General features: G+C 45.5%; 1 protein-coding gene across 1 annotated transcript in view; it reads right to left on the bottom strand.

Moving 5' to 3' along the window:
- Positions 1 to 4,211: 4,211 nt before the first annotated feature.
- Positions 4,212 to 21,280, bottom strand: part of TMX4 (thioredoxin related transmembrane protein 4) — a 121,345-nt gene continuing 104,276 nt past the window's right edge. Inside the window, exons 6-8 of the mRNA XM_040429855.1 lie at positions 17,105 to 17,206; positions 14,593 to 14,659; positions 4,212 to 5,151 (exon numbers count right to left, since the gene is read on the bottom strand). Coding sequence (XP_040285789.1) covers positions 4,838 to 5,151; positions 14,593 to 14,659; positions 17,105 to 17,206 — 483 coding nt within the window. The 3' untranslated portion in view covers positions 4,212 to 4,837. The remainder of the gene's footprint in view (positions 5,152 to 14,592; positions 14,660 to 17,104; positions 17,207 to 21,280) is intronic.

Consider the following 21,280-nt stretch of genomic DNA (forward strand, 5'->3'; position numbering starts at 1 on the left):
CTGATGCATTGAGAGGATCCTATTCTATTGAGAATGCATTAGAATGCAAAGTGATCAGTTTTGGACCGTTTGTGAGAGCCCTGAGAGATCTCACAAACTGAAAGCCAAAATAAGAGCGTGAAAGTAGACTTAGAGCTCATTTCTTACAGGGCGATCTGTAGTTTTTATTGATACCAATTTCGGGTATGGATGAATTTTTGATCACTTAATGAAATTTTTTTGAAAATTAAATTAAATTTTGCCATTTTGATTTTTTCTTCCACTATGCCATTCACCAAACGGGAGAAATACTTTTATATTTTTTATTTTAGTTTGTTGTAAAAAGGGCAAGGGAGTGATTTGAACTTCCGTTTATTTTTTATAACTTTTTTTTTTTCTTATCTTTATTTTTATTATTCAACATGCATACATTAGATCACTTATACCATAGACTGCAATGATTTACCTTTGCAGTGTATGGGAGACTCACTATGGTCCTATCAAGTTCTTTACTATGGCAGGCCGTACAGCCTTCAGGAGGCCCTAGGCTGCCATGGCCACCAAATGGCTTCTGCAATCTCATTGCGGGGGAACGGTTCTCCCTCAAATGTCGTGGTTGCCATTGACAACGCCATCTGAGGGGTTAAAAGTCCATAGTCTTGGTTATTGTAAAACAGCAGAACATCTTTAAAGATCCGACATCCGATGTACATGTAGGACACATGGTGAGAATAGAAGAAAGGTAAGGAAAGACATCTATAGGTAACCCATAACTGCAAAGAAGCTGTATATGAAAGTGTAAGCGAGAAGCTTATTCAAGCAAAGTCTCCATTTAGTGGTCCATTACATCAGCTTATACTAATTATATATATATATATATATATACACACACACACACACACACACACACACATACTGTATATCTTATTTACTATAACAGAAAGTGACAAATTCTGTAAACACCTTTAAAAACGAGAGTCATGCTAGTAAATGCATATGTATAAAATGAATTACATACCATGTTAATGCAATAACAAACATAAAACTGTCAGGTGATTGGCTGTCTACATATTACAGCATACAGCCATTTCCTGGGTCATATAGAGGGGTTTTGCGGTGGGGACCTCCTCTATGATCTCCTTATGCTTTAAGAAGGCAAATGGACCAGTGTTCTAATAGGCCCAACTAAAATTGAGTAGACAAATGGTTGGTCCGTTCACAGAAGATGGCCAGTATAACATATGTCAATGAATATCTGTGGTGATCTTTTTGCGAGGTTTCAATGTAAAGTTATGAGAAAAAGTAAGCAAACCTATTCTGCATTGACGACAAATATAACACTTACTCAATATGCCCATAAAAGACATGACCATAAGCCTGCCTTGCCTGGCCTACAAGAGTGCTTACGCCTACTAGGCGCTCTCCATAAGGAGAAAGAGTATCCCCAGATGCTGATGAAGACTTCTCACCTAGTTAAGCCTGTTCTCTCTGCTCTGCACTGTTGAGAGGCCATTGCCCCGAAACAGTTGTCTGCAGGTGAGATACTGGCTTAGCTATTATCCTAAATTATATCTCAAGGCCTGTTTAAAAGGTCAAACATTGACTTATAGCATACCCATCTTGTATCTGGTGGCACTAGAGTCTCAGATGTCTTTTCTTTTTAGAAAGAGGATATTTCTGTACATTTTTCACAGAGGAGCATTGCCTGGCCTATAAGACTCCTTATGCCTACTAGGTGTTCTCCATAAGGAGAAACATTACTTCCAGGATAACATTGTTTTTGGTAACCAATGCAGAATCTTAGGTTATTCCAAGGGGTTACTTTTTATTGCAAATGTTCTTAGCAACATGCTTTTGTTTCAAATGGATGACCATTACTAATTTGCACTGATTAACCACCATAACACTATGGTAATCTAATCTGGATGTGAATAAGGCCATGTATGGGGGTGATGGTGAAAGCTTCTGACATGGACAGGTCTCTATTTCTAGTGAAAAGACAGATCTCACAGCGAGTGCCGGTATTGTACTGCAGTCTGTGTATTTTACCCTCATGAATGTAGTAAATGTACTTTACTTAGATTGTCACCCAAGAATCTATCATTTTACAGATTCCCACGTGACAATACATTAAAATATTTCAAAAAATTACAAAGCTAATGATGATAATTCAATATACTGAAAAAAGTTAATCTTCCTCGGCAGAATGATTAGAAAGATTATGTTAAAACTAATACAGAACAAGAAAACTTGGCACTCCCAAGAAATTTGTCAAAGCTTGATAATTTATGGGTCCATGTTTTGGACCAAAACGACATGTATGTATTGATTTTGTATCACTTTGGCTTGCTCAACCGATATATTGTCAAGTAATCGCAAATTCCTTGGAGTGCCCAATTTGATTATCATCTGTGTTAGGCTACTTTCACACTGGCGTTTTGGCTTTCCGTTTGTGAGATCCGTTCAGGGCTCTCACAAGCGGTCCAAAACGGATCAGTTTCGCCCTAATGCATTCTGAATGGAAAAGGATCCGCTCAGAATGCATCAGTTTGCCTCCGTTCCTTCTCCATTCCGCTTTGGAGGCGGACACCAAAACGCTGCAAGCGTTCTGACACACAATGTAAGTCAATGGGATCGGATCCGTTTTCTATGACACAATCTGGCACAATAGAAAACGGATCCTCCATTGACTTTCAATGGTTTTCAAGACGGATCCGTCTTGGCTATGTTAAAGATAATACAAACGGATCCGTTCTGAACGGATGCAGACGGTTATATTATCTGAACGGATCCGCACCAAACGCGAGTGTGAAAGTAGCCTAAGAGGCAAGACCCTACTTGAGTACCACAGCCAAAATGGAGCGCTATTATACCCTATATCAAGGAAGTCCAACCGGCGTCCCTCCAGCTGTTGCAAAACTACAACTCCCAGCATGCCTGGACAGTCTACAGCTATCAGCAGGGCATGGTGGGAGCTGTAGTTTTACAAAATGTGGAGGGCCGAAGGTTGAGTATCCCTGCCCTATACTAATGGATAACTCTAGTACAGGTCACAGTCCAGATCTTCAGATGAGACTGATGCAATGTGCTTACCAGTTGCAGTACATCACCAGAATGGGAAGGACGTGGTACTTAAAGGGATTTCCAGTTATAATGATTTTTAATATCGTGCCCGCAGTCTACCTGATGAAACATAGTAACATAGTACATAGTATAGAAGATTAATGCTTACCTGCTCCATGCTGCTCCGGTCTGCATACGTCTCCACCTTCCAGTCCCCGCACTGTTTACATACGGTAGTGCATGGACACAGTCCCATGCGCCACTCCAGCCAATGACTGGCTTCAGCGGTGATGTGCTGCTTGTGGCCACATCACCACTGAAGCCAGTTAATGGCAGGAGCGATGCAAGTGATCATGTACCACCGAATGTAAGCAGTGCAAGGAGCGGAGGATGGAGACAGCGGTGGTAGCCATTTCAAGAGGCAGGCTGCAGCAATTGCTTAAAAATCATTCAAACCAGAAAACCCCTTTAAAGAGCACCTGTCAGCAGATTTGTACCTAAGACACTGGCTGACCTGTTACATGTGTGTTTGGCAGCTGAAGGCATCTGTCTTGGTCCCATGTTCATATGTGCCCGCATTGCAGAGTATGTATGCATATTAGCCTCTAGGAGCAACAGGGGCGTTGCTGTTATACCTAGAGGCTCAGCTCTCTCTGCAATTGCCGCACCATCTGCACTTTGATTAAAATGGCCAGGGAGTAAAAAGATCATCACACCTGGCACTGTCAATCAAAGTGGACAGTGAGCAGCAGTTGCAGAAAGAGCAGAGCATCTAGGAGTAAAGGCAACACCCCCATTGCTCCTAGAGGCTCATTTGTATATAATGAAACATTTTTCTCAGCAATGCGGGCACATATGAACATGGGACCAACACAGATGTCTTCAGCTGCCCAGCGCACATGTAACAGGTCAGAGAGTTACATAGGTAAATCTGCTGACAGATAGAGTTTAATACATAATGCTGACTCTCGGTAAACGATTCTTTAAAGGGGTTTTCCAAACTTTTAATACTGATGACCTATCCTCTGTTCCGACAACTTGAAACCAGGTCGATCAGCTGTTTGAGAAGGTACTGGTGTTTGCAGAAGCGCCATGGCCTTCTCTCAGTTTTCCTGAGGCCAGTGACGACATGTTCATCGGTCACACGGCCTTGGCGCTGCTCAGCTCCATTCAAGTGAATAGGGCTGAGCGTGATACCAAGCACAGCCATTATACATATCGCTCTGTGCCTGGTAAGCTGCGAGAAGGCCGCTGCGCTCAAAGGTGCACCGATGCCTTCTCAAAACAGCTCATCAGTGGGAGCACCAGGTGTAGGACACTGACCGATCAGATACTGATGACCTAGCTTGAGGATAGGTCATCAGTATTAAAATCTCGAAAAACACCTTAACTGTGCAAAACATGTAAAAATATATGTATGTATCTAACTGAATACGATATGCACAGTGCCTGAAAAGCTGAAGTTAACCTTCAAGCACAGTAACAAACAAAAAAACTATAAAATATTAAATAGTCATAATTGTTAAAATTATTGGACTAACCCTCATTTCAAACTGACATGAACAGACATAAAGGAGGTTCTTCAGACATAACGTCAATGCCTGAAACCAACTAAAAACAACTTGTGAACGGCCTGTGCTGTGGACCTACAACTGGAGACAATTTCTAAAACTTCCTTTCTTACAGTCATTTAGTAAGAAAGTAAGTTTCCATGCAAAATACAACAGCATAAAAAAACTGCAGCAAAAATAGTGCGGACATATCTTTGGTCCATAAAATATGAAAATATGGAGGTCTACTGTCCACTGTCCGCAGCTTCCGTTTTGCGATGTCTTAAGGCACTCTCAGTCTCCGGTGTGCTTGGCCGTGGTGGATGATTATCATGTTCTTCTTCATTTTCGGGGTCAGATTTCTCCACTGCGGAGTCCTCTTCAGAATCTTTAGCATCGCTATTAGAATTACCATCTTCACTGTCCTCTGCTTGGTCATCTTCCTTGTCACTTTCAATGTCCTCTTCAATGGCATCTTCTTTGTCAATCGTATCCTTCAGTCCATCAGAAGAATCCATCTGGTCTTTATCTGAAATGTCCACATCTTCCTTGTTTATCTCTGAAGTAAAATAAAAGAAAGGATTGAGACCATTGATTTTTACCAGAATGACAATCGCAGGTAGGACTAATGCCTTAAAGGGGCATTCAGATCTTAGGTAATTACAACCTGGTGACACGGCTGCCGTGAATGGAGAGCTGGCCACGCGTGCGTAGCTCTCTCCATTCACTTCTACGAACGCGTGGAAAACAGACACTTTTGGCATATCTTGTAGATTATTCATAAACATCTAAGATGGGAATAACTCTTTAAGAGGTTGCCCTGTCTCATCTAACTAAAGCTTCAATTCTGAAAATTATTAATGTACTCGGTGTTTCAAAACCTGATCACACAGCTGAGAATTTGCTACAGTGTGTCAATCTAAAAAAAAAAAAATCCTTTTGTAGCCAAACACATTAGCAGGTCTTACCAGTCTTCCTTCCTGCAATCTGGACATTTAGGGCTTGTTAACATGGCAGACTTTGTGCAGAGATTTTCATACTGAACACTGAGCAGAATCCTCCTTCTATTGCTGTCAATGGTCGTTCACTGGGCTTCAAAGTATTTCTATACTGCGCCAAGAAAAGTAGCAGGTCTTAACGGTCTTCTCTCCTGCAATCCAAACTGTTGGAGCTTGTTCACACAGCAGATTTTGTGCGCACATTTTCATGCTGAAAACAGCCTAGAATCCACCTGGCATGGTTGTCAATGGTAATCCACCCTGCCATTCATTCAACTGCAGATGATTTCCAAACTGTGCCAACAAAAGGACACGTCCCTTCATGTCCCGTGGAAAATCTGCTATGTGAACAGATCCTTAGCTGCACAAACTCCACACAGACCTAATTTAGGTCTCAGCAGTCACCTCTCCTGACAGGTCAATACTTGTAACAATTCTGGAGCGGTTTCTCTTAGAACTGTGTGTTGTACCGTTCCTCTCTTATTCCTCCAGAATATTTATGAATAACCTGACAACTATGTGTTACCATTCATCTCCTCAGAGAGGTGTCTCCTTCCAAAGTCTGATACTGACAACACTGATTGGACATTATCAGACTTTTTGGACAAACCCCAACCGGTTGTCAGTTTATTCATACATTTTCAGGAGAAATCCAGGAACGGCACAAAGCAGAGATCTAAGGAAACATGCTCCGGAATTGTTATTTATAAAGTATTTACTACAACTGAAATCTCAGGCAGACTCACACAGGTTCTATCATTTGCGGCACGGCCACACATTGAAAACCTGTGCTGTCCGTTTTTTTGCGGACCCATAGAAATGAATGGGTCAATGTGCGATTTTTTTTTATTTATTTTTTTGCAGGAGATTTTTGTGAAACTCACCTGTAAAATCTTTTTCTCGTCTTTTCCATTGGGGGACACAGCAGACCATGGGTATAGCCTAGGTCATTACTAGGAGGAGACACTATGCAAATAAAGAAAGCTCCTCCTCCCTGGGCTATACCCCCATGTTCCACCGGGAGGACCCCAGTGCGTGCAAAAGCAGTAGGAGAAGGAGACCAAAGCCATAGAGACCAGAACAACGGAATACGGCCATCAGACCGAAAACCTTCAGGACCCGAAGAACTAAACCAACCCTTCCTACAACAGGTAAGAATGGGAGGGAGCTGTGTCCCCCAATGGAAAAGACTAGAAAAAGATTTTACAGGCGAGTTTCACAAAAAATCTCCTTTTCTCGCACATTCCATTGGGGGACACAGACCATGGGATGTCCTAGAGCAGTCCATGGGGTTGGAAAAAAACAGCACCTCCAGGAGAAAACACCCAGTGGTCAAACAGAAACCACCGCCTGCAATACCTTGCGCCCAAGGACAGCATCAGCCGATGCCAAAGAGTGCAACTGGTAAAACTTTGTAAAGGTATGCAAGGAAGACCAGGTGGCTGACTTACAAAGTTGAGATGCCGAAGCGCGATTACGCCTAGCCCAGGAGGCCCCCAGTTGGGGGAACCCTGCCACGGGCACGATAAGCCGTGGCAATAGCTAACCGAATCCATCGGGCTACCGAGACCTTGGAAGCCGCCAGACCTTTACGAGGCCCTTCCGGAATCACGAAAAAGGAATCCGTACGGCGGAAAGAGGCAGTAACCGAAAGGTACACAGGCAGGGCCCGGACAACGTCCAGGGAATGGAGAGCGCGCTCCTTGCGGTTTGCCGGAGATGGACAAAAAGAGGGCAGGACTATATCTTCATTAAGGTAGAAGGCGGAGACCACCTTGGGCAAAAATGAAGGGACAGGACGCAGCACCGCCTTATCCTGATGGAAGACCAAAAAGGGCTCCCTACAGGAAAGCGCGGCCAGCTCCGATACCCTCCGATCGAGGTGATCACCACCAAAAAGACCACCTTCTAGGTGAAAAAATTCAAAGAAACCTCCCTCAAAGGTTCTAAGGGAGCCGCCTGGAGGGAAGACAGAACCAAGTTCAAGTCCCAGTGGGGCAGGGGAGGAACATACGGAGGGACCGAATGCGCCACCCCTTGTAGGAAGGTCCTCACTGGACCGAGCAGAGCCAGGGATCGCTGAAAGAAAACGGCCAGAGCAGAGACCTGACCCTTCAGAGAGCTCAATGACATCCCCATCTCAAGACCCGTCTGGAGAAAGGAGAGGACCACCGGAACCGAGAAACGAAGGGGAAAAACGCCAAGTTTCTCACAAAAGACAAGAAAGGCCTTCCAGGTACGATGGTATATACAGGATGAAACTGGTTTTCTGGCCTTGATCACGGTCTTCACCACAGAGTCCGAGAAGCCCCTCTTCTTCAGGATGGCGGTCTCAGCAGCCACGCCGTCAAACGCAGCGACCGTAAATTCTGGTGGAAGAGCGGTCCTTGAGACAGTAGATCCTCCATGAGAGGAAGAGGCCACGTCTGCCAGCATCCGAGTGACGTCCGAGAACCATGCGCGGCCAATCGGGGGCGATGAGAATGGTCGGAATCCCTTCCAATGTGATCTTGCGAAGGACCTTCGGTAGCAGAGGCAGAGGTGGAAAGACATAAAGGAGAGGGAAGCCTCGCCACGGAGACAGCAGCGCGTCCCACTCCGTTCGCCTCCGGGTCGCGAGCATGGGCCAGAAACGTGGGAACCTTGTTGTTGAGCCTGGACGCCATCAGGTCGACACCCGGGCGCCCCCACCTGCGACAGATGTCCTCGAAAACTTCCGGATTTAAGGACCACTCTCCTGGATCCACCGTGTTGCGGCTGAGAAAGTCCGCCTTCCAATTGTCGGTCCCCGGGATGTACACTGCCGACAGTACTGGAAGATGGGTCTCCGCCCACTGGAGGATCCTCTCCGCCTCCTGCATCACTGTCCGGCTGCGGGTCCCGCCCTGGTGGTTGACGTAAGCCACGGTGGTGGCATTGTCCGACTGGACCCTTACCGGGAGACCTGCCAGGAGATGAGTCCATTGAGAAAGGGAGAGGAAAATTGCTCTGAGCTCCAGCACGTTGATCGGAAGGCGGGCCTCCTCCGCCGACCAAAGCCCCTGCACCGTCCGGGTCTGTAGAACACCACCCCAACCTAGGAGGCTGGCGTCGGTGGTGACGACTGTCCAGGAGATAGGAAGAAAGGACCTCCCTGAGATTAACTTTTGGGGGGACAGCCACCACAAGAGGTCTGCCCGAACCCGAGGAGGCAGACGGACTCGAGATGTCAGACCGCGCGACGTCCTGTCCCAAAAAGGACAGAATCGCCGGCTGTAGAGGCAGAGTGTGAAACTGGGCAGGGGACGGCCTCGAATGAGGCCACCATCAGCCCCAGTACCCTCATGCACTCCCGGATGGAGAGTCGTCGGGAGCGCAGTAGGAGAGATACCGATTCCTGAATTCGAGAGGACTTGGAACTCGGAAGGAATACCCGAGCTGTCGTGGTGTCCAGAACCATCCCTAGGAAGGTCAACCTCTGTGAGGGGAGAAGAGAGATGACTTCTGGGCATTGATCAGCCAGCCGAACTGCTCCAGAGTCTGAACCGTGATCCGGAAGCTGTCCCTGGCCTGGGGAAGGGAGGAAGCCTTTATCAGCGTGTCGTCCAGATAGGGCAACAGAGATATGCCCCTGGTACGGAGAAGCGCCAAGATCTTCGTAAATACCCGAGGGGCCGTAGCCAGTCCAAAGGGCAGGGCGACAAACTGGTAATGCTGCCCGCCGACAGCAAAGCGCAGAAACCTGTGGTGAGATTCTGCTATAGGGACATGCAAATAGGAGTCTTGTATGTCCACCGACGCGAGGAATTCCCCTGGAAGAAGAGAAGCAATAACGGATCGGAGGGACTCCATCCGGAACCTCCAGACCCGCAGAGACCTGTTCAACAGCTTCAGATATAGAACAGGACGCACCGATCCCTCCTTCTTTGGCACCACAAACAGGTTGGAGTAGAAACCTGCGCCTTGCTCCTCCAAGGGGACTGGAACAATCACTCCCCTGTCCAAAAGGGAAGAGACCGCCTGCAAAAGAGCCGAGGCCCGGACCGGATCCCCCGGAACCCGAGAAGAGAAGAAACGCTCCGGAGGCCTGGAAGCGAATTCTATTTTGTAACCAGATGTTACAATTTCCAGGGCCCAGGCGTCCTGGATATGATCTCTCCAGACCTGTTGAAAGGAGAGCAATCGGCCCCCCACCGTAAGAGGTAGGGGCGCCCCTTCAGGCGGAAGACTGCTTGGGAGCAGCAGGGCGGGCTGTTTGTGGCCGCGGGCGCCAGGAAAGCTGGGGCTTGAAGGTTAAGGGAGTCTTGAGAGCAACCCTGGAAGGGGGCCGCCGCAGATCTGGAAGGGGAGAAGCGACGAAAGGATTGGTTCCTAGAACCGGAGGACCGACCTCAAAAGGTGCGCTTGGATCTAGATTGGGGCAGGTTGGTACTCTTGCCCCCCAGATGATCTCGTCCAGCTTAGCACCAAAAAGCCTGGAACCCGAAAAGGGGAGGTTAGTGAGGGAACGCTTAGAGGAAGCGTCAGCGTCCCAAACCTTCAACTAGACTACTCTACGCTATGTGACCGAAAGGGCTGAGATACGCGCAAAAAGAATGCTAACATCAAAGGAAGCTTCGCAGAGAAACTTTGTCGCCTGAGACATCTGATGGACAAAATTGAAGGTGTCCGCAGAGGCATCCTGCTCCGCCAGGTCCTGATGGTGGCGCTGCAACCATACGGAAAGCGCTCTGGATACCCAGGCCGAGGCAAAAACTGGCCGCAGGCCAGTGCCTGCCAGAGTGAAGATGGCTTTTGACAGAGAATCCAAACGCCTGTCAACTACATCCCGTAGGGACGAGCCGTCCAAGACAGGAATGGCCGTATTCTTAGCCAATCTGGCCAGAAGCGGGTCAACCTTAGGAGGAGAAGACCACTGCTGCACATTTTCTGCAGGAAAAGGATAAAGAGTATCCATACGTTTCGTGGCAGAAAACCGGTGATTCGGGCGGTCCCAGGCCTTAGAGAGGACCTTGTCGAACTCGCCATGTATGGGGAATACAACAGTTTAAGGTTTCCCCGAGTGGAAAAGAGGGAATTCCTGGCTACCAGCGGAAGGAGATTCCACCTGGATATCAAACGTATCCCGGACCGCCGCCACCAAGTCTGCCACCATAGTCGACAGTTTGGGCGAGGGCTCCAGCTCTGTGTCCTCGTCAAAACTGGATCTTTCCCCTTCCGATCTATGTTCCCTGTGAGGAGGGGAAGTGTCTGAACGGGCCTCTAGGCAAGGAGGGGAAGCAGAATCATCCGAGGAAGGATGCTGCTGTGTACGCTGCCTCTTAGTGGTTGAGCGTCCTCTGTGGGAACCACTGGGAAGCGGTATGGTGTTAGCCGCAGGATCCGTAGACGCCATGCGCTCCATGAAGGCCATGGCGGCCCAAGAGACTTGGGCTAAGTCAGCGGCCGCCCTAGAAATGGCAGAGGCCCAGGCGGGTTCCGCAGGCTCCGACAGGGCGGAGGGAGGACTGGGCTGAGTGAGAGGGGGAGGAGGGACGAGAGGATGATCCTGTCCAGAGGCAAGGCATAAGTCACAGGATCCAGAGACCTAAAGTGGTAAGCAGCAAACCTTACATAGCCCCAGAGGGGCCGACTTGGATTTTTGTGAGGCCCCAGGTTTTGGCATGATGGCGGTAATCCAGCAATGGAAGGGGCCAGGGTCTCCTACCGTTCCTGCAGCACGCAACCGGGAAGAGTGGAGCCGGAGCAGCCGAGAGCGCTGAGCCGGAAGTAGCAGAAGACAGAGCGCTGCCCACAAATCGCATCAGCAGGCGCGAAACCCGCGCGCGGGAAATATGAAAATAATAAGACGCGACTGCCGGAAGGGTAGGAGAGACCGCCCCCTAGACACCGCCGAGGGAAGCCGGGAAGTAGCTGCTCATGTAGCGATGCCCCAGACAGGTATCCTCTCCCCCCTCAAACCCCCCCACCAAGCGGTCCTAGCGCCACACCGGGAGACAGGGGAGGCAGTGTACTTATCTGCGTCCTGTAGTCTTCGCATTCAAATCCACACCAGCGGAGGTCACCTCTCAGTCAGCTGGCACAAGGAGTGGCAGTGATCTGGAGGAGAGCAGGAAGGTGACCCCGAATCTGGTAGGCCGCAGATCGAGCCTGGTTCCACTTAACTTCTGGGGGAGAGTGGGAGGTAGCCGGATACGTCAATTCGACCCCGGCGATTGCTCCACCAAGAGACCAGGGAAGCAGAATTGCGACCCTGCGTACACAGCAAAAAAATAAAACGGGAATAGAAAGAATGTCATCCTCCTTATCCGACACTAAGCAAGAACTGGGGTCCTCCCGGTGGAACATGGGGGTATAGCCCAGGGAGGAGGAGCTTTATTTTTTTATTTGCATAGTGTCTCCTCCTAGTAAGGACCTAGGCTATACCCATGGTCTGTGTCCCCCAATGGAATGTGCGAGAAAAGCGGATTGGACACGCACCAAAAATATGGTCATGTGCATGAGGCCTAAGCGGACCGACTAGGTTGAGCAGCAGTACCAGGCACAGCCACTCTGAGATGTATGGCCGCGTGCCTGGATAAACAAGGCTAGCAATCTGTTCTACTGGACCACCACTTTAGCATATGAGGGCACCGAAGTCTAAAAGGCTGATGACAATGGTCTTTGATTGGTATGCATGCACGGCAGGCTCTATATCTCAGCTAGTGTGAATGAAGCTGGTGCACATATGGGCTTTCATCCACAAGTGCAACCACCTCTACAGTAATGTGCACATGAAACCCCGGACTGTTTAAGTCAGTCCTTTGATGTTTCAATCAACATATGGTATCTGTTGAGAAGGCGAAGAAATAGATCATTATTCTACCTCAAATAGAATTCTTATGACGAACCTACAATCTTACTGGCATTGTCATTCATTATCTACAAACAAACGGATAAGGATCAATGTTTTTCTCCAGCTGTCTCACCATGATAAACAGCGCTTGGCTGTAAAAGATAGACTTTTTTTTTTTTTGGTAAGTACTCTAAAAGGAAATCTTATATACAGAGCAGAACAAGATAATGATCAGATGAGCATTACAGAAGCATCGCCAAACAAATGCGGCTTTATCGTTTACAGAAAAAAAAACAATTTGAACCAGGGCGACATTCCATTTCTAAAAGCAGAGCTCCGAGATATAAAATGTACAAAGCAAGTGAGGTTATAAATGGAGAAATACAGCTACTAAAATGAGTTAAAGGGGGGCATGGCGGATCAGATGACGTAATTGAAAGCGTTCAAGGCACCATGTGTTTGGGAGGCAGTGAGATACATGGACCCCAATGAAAGACTGGACACTAATGTATTTTTTATTTGGTTTACTTAGATGTCTGGCTTATAGGAAGGACGAATGGCAGAAGGCATAGCCTTGACCTGTTCGCCTTGAGAGGCCTGTATGGACCACAGTCAAATTAATATATACTGTAAATTTTACAGATGTAGCAGCTCTAAATTTGAGGGCGATATCCTGTCACAGCACGACATTACATCACCAAAGACCCTGAAAAAGTGAAGAAGTCTCTTGCCATTAGTTACTTAACTCATTAAGAATCAAGGTCAAGTTTGCTACATCTGTGTATTAGGCAAATTAAGGAGTAGACCCATTTTCCCTTTATACCCTTTTAGAGACTTGAATTTAAAGGGACGGGGGTTCCCTGTTCAAGTTCCACAACTCTGGCTCTAGAGCATCTCCCCTGTCTTGCAACACACAGACATCCCATAAATGTTAATACAGTAGGTACTGTAATGCTTCATTTCTCCTGTGGAGGCACTGTAGGCAAATTGAATAGCTTTCTCCACAGATAGCAGTTGGTCCCAGAAAGGGGAAGTTTTGTCATTTCCCATTTCCTTAATATCAATAGTTCCTTCTAATAAGTAGTGATTGTCCAAAGCGGAAACCCCTTTTTTTCCCAACTCTGCAATCCAGCTCCCGCTTTCTTAACTCCATCTAATGGTTCTCAGTTCGTAAGTGACTCAATCTCCAGCCTTATCACCTTACCCAATGTACAGGCAGCATATTCACCAGTTTTCATTTCTCCTTTCCTCAACTAGATCGAACACACTACCTTAGTTTGTAAGGCTGAAGAAAGATACACGTCTATCTAGTTCAGCTCATTATCCTGCAATGTTGAACCTGAGAAAAATCCCCATGAGACAAAAGCTTATTTTCCTCATCTTATGGGAAAAAATCCCAACTCCCCAGTCCCCTCATCACGGTCAAAGTCCTGGGTATAAATAGATGACGGGAGAGATCTCTGCATTGACCATTGATATATTCATATATACTTCTTAGGTGTCAGCCATCTTTTTTAAACACATAAGATGAACTGGCTAATTCTGGTAATACCAGCTGACCGTCTAATGTTTATGGGGCGTCTTCTGGCTCTTCCCTAACAGCAGATATTATAGGAAAGAAGAGTCAGGCATGCTGGATTTAAATACTGGAGACACACTGCCGCCAGTGGTATCTAGTAATCTAGTAATGACAAACGAATTGAGCTTTGGATGTTACATCTGAAGTCGCTTCGTTCAAAACTTCTGAATAATACTGTACCGAGATCCGTCTCCGTACAGTATTAAAATGTATGCACTGCGATGAGCCGAAGTTAGTTATTTGCGAAGTTGCACGTGACTTCGTTGAATAACTTTGGTAGTTGATTTTTAATACAGCATCCAAAGCTCGCTTGGCTCATCACTAGTGTACTAGTGTAGTCCTCTCCTCGTTGAGAACACACGTACACGCAGTCAAACCGAACATGCTCGAGTAAGATGTGAGGACAGGGGGGGGGGAAAGGAATATATTTAGCCAACAGCGTATGGCCAGCTAAAATCCTAATGATGATATGTTTTAGAGAAAGCTAAGTACATCTGGTATGGCTTCCATTTCAAGACTCATTTACTCCAGCTGTTAAGACTCTGGAGCAGAAAGTCTAACTAAATAAACTGTATTGACTTCAATAGAGACAATGTCTTCCATACTTACCAGCAGATCTCACCGCTTCATACTTGGGTTTAGCTGGACAAAAGCAATCTGCTAGAAGTACCAGTATCTGCATAGGAAACATACCAAGGAAGAGAGGTCAGTTTTACAGCAATACAAACCTGTAGCATGATAATCTAGCTGCCATCACCCATATTCCCTCCCCCAGAAAGACGTACATTCAACTAGAACACCAACAGAAGAACCTCTCATCTTGGGGGGGGGGGGGGGGGGGGGAGAACAACAGATGACAGACAGAAAACCGAAAGACATCAAACTAAGGTTTATAAGCAGACCTCTAATAAAAGGGTTTTCGAGGACTCTCTTATTGATGACCTATACTTGAGATAGGTTGTCAGTATCAGATCAGTGCGGGACCTCCCTGATCCGTTGTATTCAGAATCTACAGCACCAGCTCTGTCAACTGTGTAGAATCCGGGCCTGGTTACTGCAGCACTGCACCAATTCACTTGTATAGGAGAAACTTTACACAATAGCCTTTGTAGGTTTGGTGCGACAACACAGCTCCTGCAGCCCAATGATCAGTGGGGGCTACATGAGCTGGGGGGTGTCATCAATAAGTAAGTCCTGAAGAAGCCCTTCAATAGGTTGGAAATGTCAGCCTCATAAAACCAACCATTTCCTCTTTTTCGTAGATATTTTCTTGAAGAATAGGAGAAGGGAGCTGTCAATCACTTATGAATCTGCTGGAGGCTGTCAATCATGATATCCAGCATAGCCGGAAAGGGCTGGAACACCACCAGGCCCCATTGACTATAACGGGACCTGGCGGGGATCTGGCCTGTTTCCAGAATTAGTGCCAGGACTCCATCGGACAAAAACTTATGCTAAAAATCCTGGCACTAATGTTGGAAAAAGGCCAGCTCTCCGCCAGCAGTAGGTCCTATTATAGTCAGTGGGCTCTGGCAGGGAAAGTGTGAAAGTCCTTTATAATGCCTTGCTTGGATTTACATCAACATAAGAGCACTACTTTAAAGAAGCTGTTTGAAAAAGCCCCAGCACTGCCTCCTTCAGTTGAATGGGGCTAGGCCTCGTGACCAATGGTCGTAGCGTCACTAGCCTAGGGAAAGCTGCGAGAAGGCCGCAGCACTCACAGAAGCTCCAGGGTTTTCTCAAACAGCTGTTCAGCAGGGGGGCCCGGGTGTTGGACCCCCAGCAGAGGATAGGTCCTCAGTTACACCTTTAATATAATATGGGGAAGAACAGGAGCCTTCATATAAGGAAATCAAACTAATTTGAACAGAAGTACAGAATTAAAATATGGCGATTTCTACTTTTGCTTAAACAGCGACAACATATTCTGCAGCGCTGCACAGAGTGCGGGCTCTTTTACAGGAAAAAGGATAGGATGAACGTTCATGTTAATGCTCCTTCCCAATAATTGTAAAGGTGCCTCCAATCGCCCGACAAATGAGCAAATGCTTATCTGTCGGGTGATTGCATCTTTCATGCGGCACATAAAATAATTTGTAGGCAGAACAAATACAACCTGGCAGGAGGCCGTCCAGACGCGAATGGGGCACATCACTAGTGATATCTCTCTCCAACAACAGGGGAGCCCTTGTGATTTATCCAGCCCCACCACGGTCTGCCTCGGTTGTCTCACCCAGGACACAGTACATTTTCGATTTATTTATCTTTTTTAATCTAAGATGTTATACACATGTATTATATATCATATATATAATATTGTTACATCATTGTTTTCTTTCTTCCCAACATCTAGGGTTGTACAGGGCCAGACAGGGCAGGTACGGGGACAGGGAAATCCCACCATCAGGGATTATCACTGGACAAAGGCTAATTTAGGGCTGGTACAGGGAGAGATATTCCCTAGCACCTATCTAAGTGCCCCTAGCCTTCCCCCAGTCCATACCATAGCCAATGTCATAAGTGCCTATGTGAATTATGTACTATTTATACGGCATCGAATTCACCATTCACGGTGGTAGCTGGGCGATATCTTTGTCCTTATACACTCATTGAAGTCACCCAGATATCATAGGGTGAGTAATTATATTTTAACCTTAATTAATAAAAGTTATATTTTAAAGGGTCCATATACTCTATGCTAATACTTATTTTCACACTGCAGACACCTATACTATTGTTATATATCTATTTTTTTTGAGATTAAGTAGGCAGCACATCACCCTGTGTAAACAGGGGAGTCTTGCTAACAAATAAAGAATTTGAATGGGGATGAATGATCGTTGTAGTCATCATTTATCCCCATACAGAGGAGAGGACTGCGCATGCGAAATGCAGCTGAATGAGCAATGATCGGGAACAGTCAGATTCAAACTCCGAATCGCAGCCTCACCACAAAGCACTGCCAACCACTGAGCTACCATGATGGGAAATAGAAACTGACTAAATAACTGAAATGGATCCTATACTTTTTGTAAATGTAGCTCTTGTACCTGAGTGCAGATGGCACACTTAGTGCTTACATGGAGGGGCTTCTAATTAAACATGTAAACACGAGTCTTACCAAACCAAGTACAAGTCCAATCACCAGGGTGGCCATGATAAAAATGATGTACGAGCCCCAGGCCGGGATTCCAAGAGGTCCTGTGAAGTAGTTGTGTGTTTGCTGAAATGCAGGAGAAACACGGCAATTTAAAGTGATGCACAATCACAGCAGACATCCATCTACAATAATACATATGTCCTTTAACCACCTCAGCCCCCCTAGCTTAACCACCTCAGCCCCCAGTGCTTAAACACCCTGAAAGACCAGGCCACTTTTTACACTTCTGACCTACACTACTTTCACAGTTTATTGCTCGGTCATGCAACTTACCACCCAAATGAATTTTACCTCCTTTTCTTCTCACTAATAGAGCTTTCATTTGGTGGTATTTCATTGCTGCTGACATTTTTACTTTTTTTGTTATTAATCGAAATTTAACGATTTTTTTGCAAAAAAATGACATTTTTCACTTTCAGTTGTAAAATTTTGCAAAAAAAACGACATCCATATAGAAATTTTGCTCTAAATTTATAGTTCTACATGTCTTTGATAAAAAAAAAATGTTTGGGTAGAAAAAAAATGGTTTGGGTAAAAGTTATAGCGTTTACAAACTATGGTACAAAAATGTGAATTTCCGCTTTTTGAAGCAGCTCTGACTTTCTGAGCACCTGTCATGTTTCCTGAGGTTCTACAATGCCCAGACAGTACAAACACCCCACAAATGACCCCATTTCTGAAAGTACACACCCTAAGGTATTCGCTGATGGGCATAGTGAGTTCATAGAACTTTTTATTTTTTGTCACAAGTTAGCGGAAAATGATGATTTATTTTTATTTTATTTTTTTCTTACAAAGTCTCATATTCCACTAACTTGTGACAAAAAATAAAAAGTTCTATGAACTCACTATGCCCATCAGCGAATACCTTGGGGTCTCTTCTTTCCAAAATGGGGTCACTTGTGGGGTAGTTATACTGCCCTGGCATTCTAGGGGCCCAAATGTGTGGTAAGGAGTTTGAAATCAAATTCAGTAAAAAATGACCTGTGAAATCCGAAAGGTGCTCTTTGGAATATGGGCCCCTTTGCCCACCTAGGCTGCAAAAAAGTGTCACACATCTGGTATCCCCGTACTCAGGAGAAGTTGAGGAATGTGTTTTGGGGTGTCTTTTTACATATACCCATGCTGGGTGAGATAAATATCTTGGTCAAATGACAACTTTGTATAAAAAAATGGGAAAAGTTGTCTTTTGCCAAGATATTTCTCTCACCCAGCATGGGTATATATAAAATGACACCCCAAAACACATTCCCCACCTTCTCCTGAGTACGGAGATACCAGATGTGTGACACTTTTTTGCAGCCTAGGTGGGCAAAGGGGCCCATATTCCAAAGAGCACCTTTCGGATTTCACTCGTCATTTTTTACTGAATTTGATTTCAAACTCCTTACCACACATTTGGGCCCCTAGAATGCCAGGGCAGTATAACTACCCCACAAGTGACCCCATTTTGGAAAGAAGAGACCCCAAGGTATTCGCTGATGGGCATAGTGAGTTCATGGAAGTTTTTATTTTTTGTCACAAGTTAGTGGAATATGAGACTTTGTATGAAAAAAAAAAAAAAAAATAAAAATCATCATTTTCCACTAACTTGTGACAAAAAATAAAAAATTCTAGGAACTCGCCATGCCCCTCACGGAATACCTTGGGGTGTCTTCTTTCCAAAATGGGGTCACTTGTGGGGTAGTTATACTGCCCTGGCATTTTAGGGGCCCAAATGTGTGGTAAGGAGTTTGAAATCAAATTCAGTAAAAAATGACGAGTGAAATCCGAAAGGTGCTCTTTGGAATATGGGCCCCTTTGCCCACCTAGGCTGCAAAAAAGTGTCACACATCTGGTATCTCCGTACTCAGGAGAAGGTGGGGAATGTGTTTTGGGGTGTCATTTTATATATACCCATGCTGGGTGAGAGAAATATCTTGGCAAAAGACAACTTTTCCCATTTTTTTATACAAAGTTGTCATTTGACCAAGATATTTATCTCACCCAGCATGGGTATATGTAAAAAGACACCCCAAAACACATTCCTCAACTTCTCCTGAGTACGGGGATACCAGATGTGTGACACTTTTTTGCAGCCTAGGTGGGCAAAGGGGCCCATATTCCAAAGAGCACCTTTCGGATTTCACAGGTCAATTTTTACTGAATTTGATTTCAAACTCCTTACCACACATTTGGGCCCCTAGAATGCCAGGGCAGTATAACTACCCCACAAGTGACCCCATTTTGGAAAGAAGAGACCCCAAGGTATTCGCTGATGGGCATAGTGAGTTCATGTAAGTTTTTATTTTTTGTCACAAGTTAGTGGAATATGAGACTTTGTAAGAAAAAAAAATAAAAAAAAAAATCATCATTTTCCACTAACTTGTGACAAAAAATAAAAAATTCTAGGAACTTGCCATGCCCCTCACGGAATACCTTGGGGTGTCTTCTTTCCAAAATGGGGTCACTTGTGGGGTAGTTATACTGCCCTGGCATTTTCCAGGGGCCCTAATGTCTGGTAAGTAGGTAAATGACCTGTGAAATCTGAAAGGTGCTCTTTGGAATGTGGGCCCCTTTGCCCACCTAGGCTGCAAAAAAGTGTCACACATCTGGTATCTCCGTACTCAGGAGAAGGTGGGGAATGTGTTTTGGGGTGTCATTTTACATATACCCATGCTGGGTGAGATAAATATCTTGGCAAAAGACAACTTTTCCCATTTTTTTTATACAAAGTTGGCATTTGACCAAGATATTTATCTCACCCAGCATGGGTATATGTAAAATGACACCCCAAAACATATTCCCCAACTTCTGCTGAATACGGAGATACCACATGTGTGACACTTTTTTGCAGCCTAGGTGGGCAAAGGGGCCCAAATTCCTTTTAGGAGGGCATTTTTAGACATTTGGATACCAGACTTCTTCTCACGCTTTGGGGCCCCTAAAATGCCAGGGCAGTAATAAATACCCCACATGTGACCCCATTTTGGAAAGAAGACACCCCAAGGTATTCAATGAGGGGCATGGCGAGTTCATAGAAAAAAAATAATTTTGGCACAAGTTAGCGGAAATTGATTTTTTTGATTTTGTTCTCACAAAGTCTCCCTTTCCGCTAACTTGGGACAAAAATTTCAATCTTTCATGGACTCAATATGCCCCTCAGCGAATACCTTGGGGTGTCTTCTTTCCAAAATGGTGTTATTTGTGGGGTGTTTGTACTGCCCTGGCATTTGAGGGTCTCCACAATCATTACATGTATGCCCAGCATTAGGAGTTTCTGCTATTCTCCTTATATTGAGCATACGGGTAATGAGATTTTTTTTTTCCGTTCAGCCTCTGGGCTGAAAGAAAAAAATGAACGGCACAGATTTCTTCATTCGCATCGATCAATGTGGATGAAAAAATCTCTGCCAAAAAAAAAAAAAGGAGGGGAAAGGCGTCTGCCAGGACATAGGAGCTCCGCCCAACATCCATACCCACTTCAGCTCGTATGCCCTGGCAAACCAGATTTCTCCATTCACATCAATCGATGTGGATGAATAAATCATTGCCGGGATTTTTTTTTTTATATATACAAAGTGTTTGCCAAAGTATATGAACACCGCCACCTCCTCAGCTCATATGCCTCGGCAAACATATCTTTTACTGCAGAGGAGAAATCTCGTCTTGCAGCGCCGCATACACCGACTTGCGTGTAATCTGACAGCAGCGCAATGCTTCTGTCAGAATGCACATCAGTGCTGCAGCTAGTCGATCGGTTGGTCCACCTGAAAGGTAAAAAAAACAAAACAAAAAAGAAAAAACCAGGCCGCAACGCAATAAATTTATTAACTGTTGAACAGAACATAGAAACTTTTTTTTAACTTTTTTAACTGAACGTTTAACTTTTTTACTTACCGGTATTTTTTTTTTTGTTTAGTTTTTTTTACCTTTATAGAACAAACCTCTCCTTCCCCATGGGACAATGTGCAAAGCGCAAATTGCCCAAAGATGTGGCGAAGTACATTATGCACTTTATCCCAGGTGAAAGGAGAGGTTTGCAGCAGCTGTGAGTAAAAGGGCCCTAATAGCCCTGTGTGCCTGTCCTGTGAGATGCAATCCCTATGCTAGGTGTACCTGTGTGTGGTACTTCCGGAAACACTCACCAAAGCATAG

This window comes from Bufo bufo, chromosome 4 (genome assembly GCF_905171765.1).
Source record: "Bufo bufo chromosome 4, aBufBuf1.1, whole genome shotgun sequence".
Classification (NCBI taxonomy): Eukaryota; Metazoa; Chordata; class Amphibia; order Anura; family Bufonidae; genus Bufo; species Bufo bufo.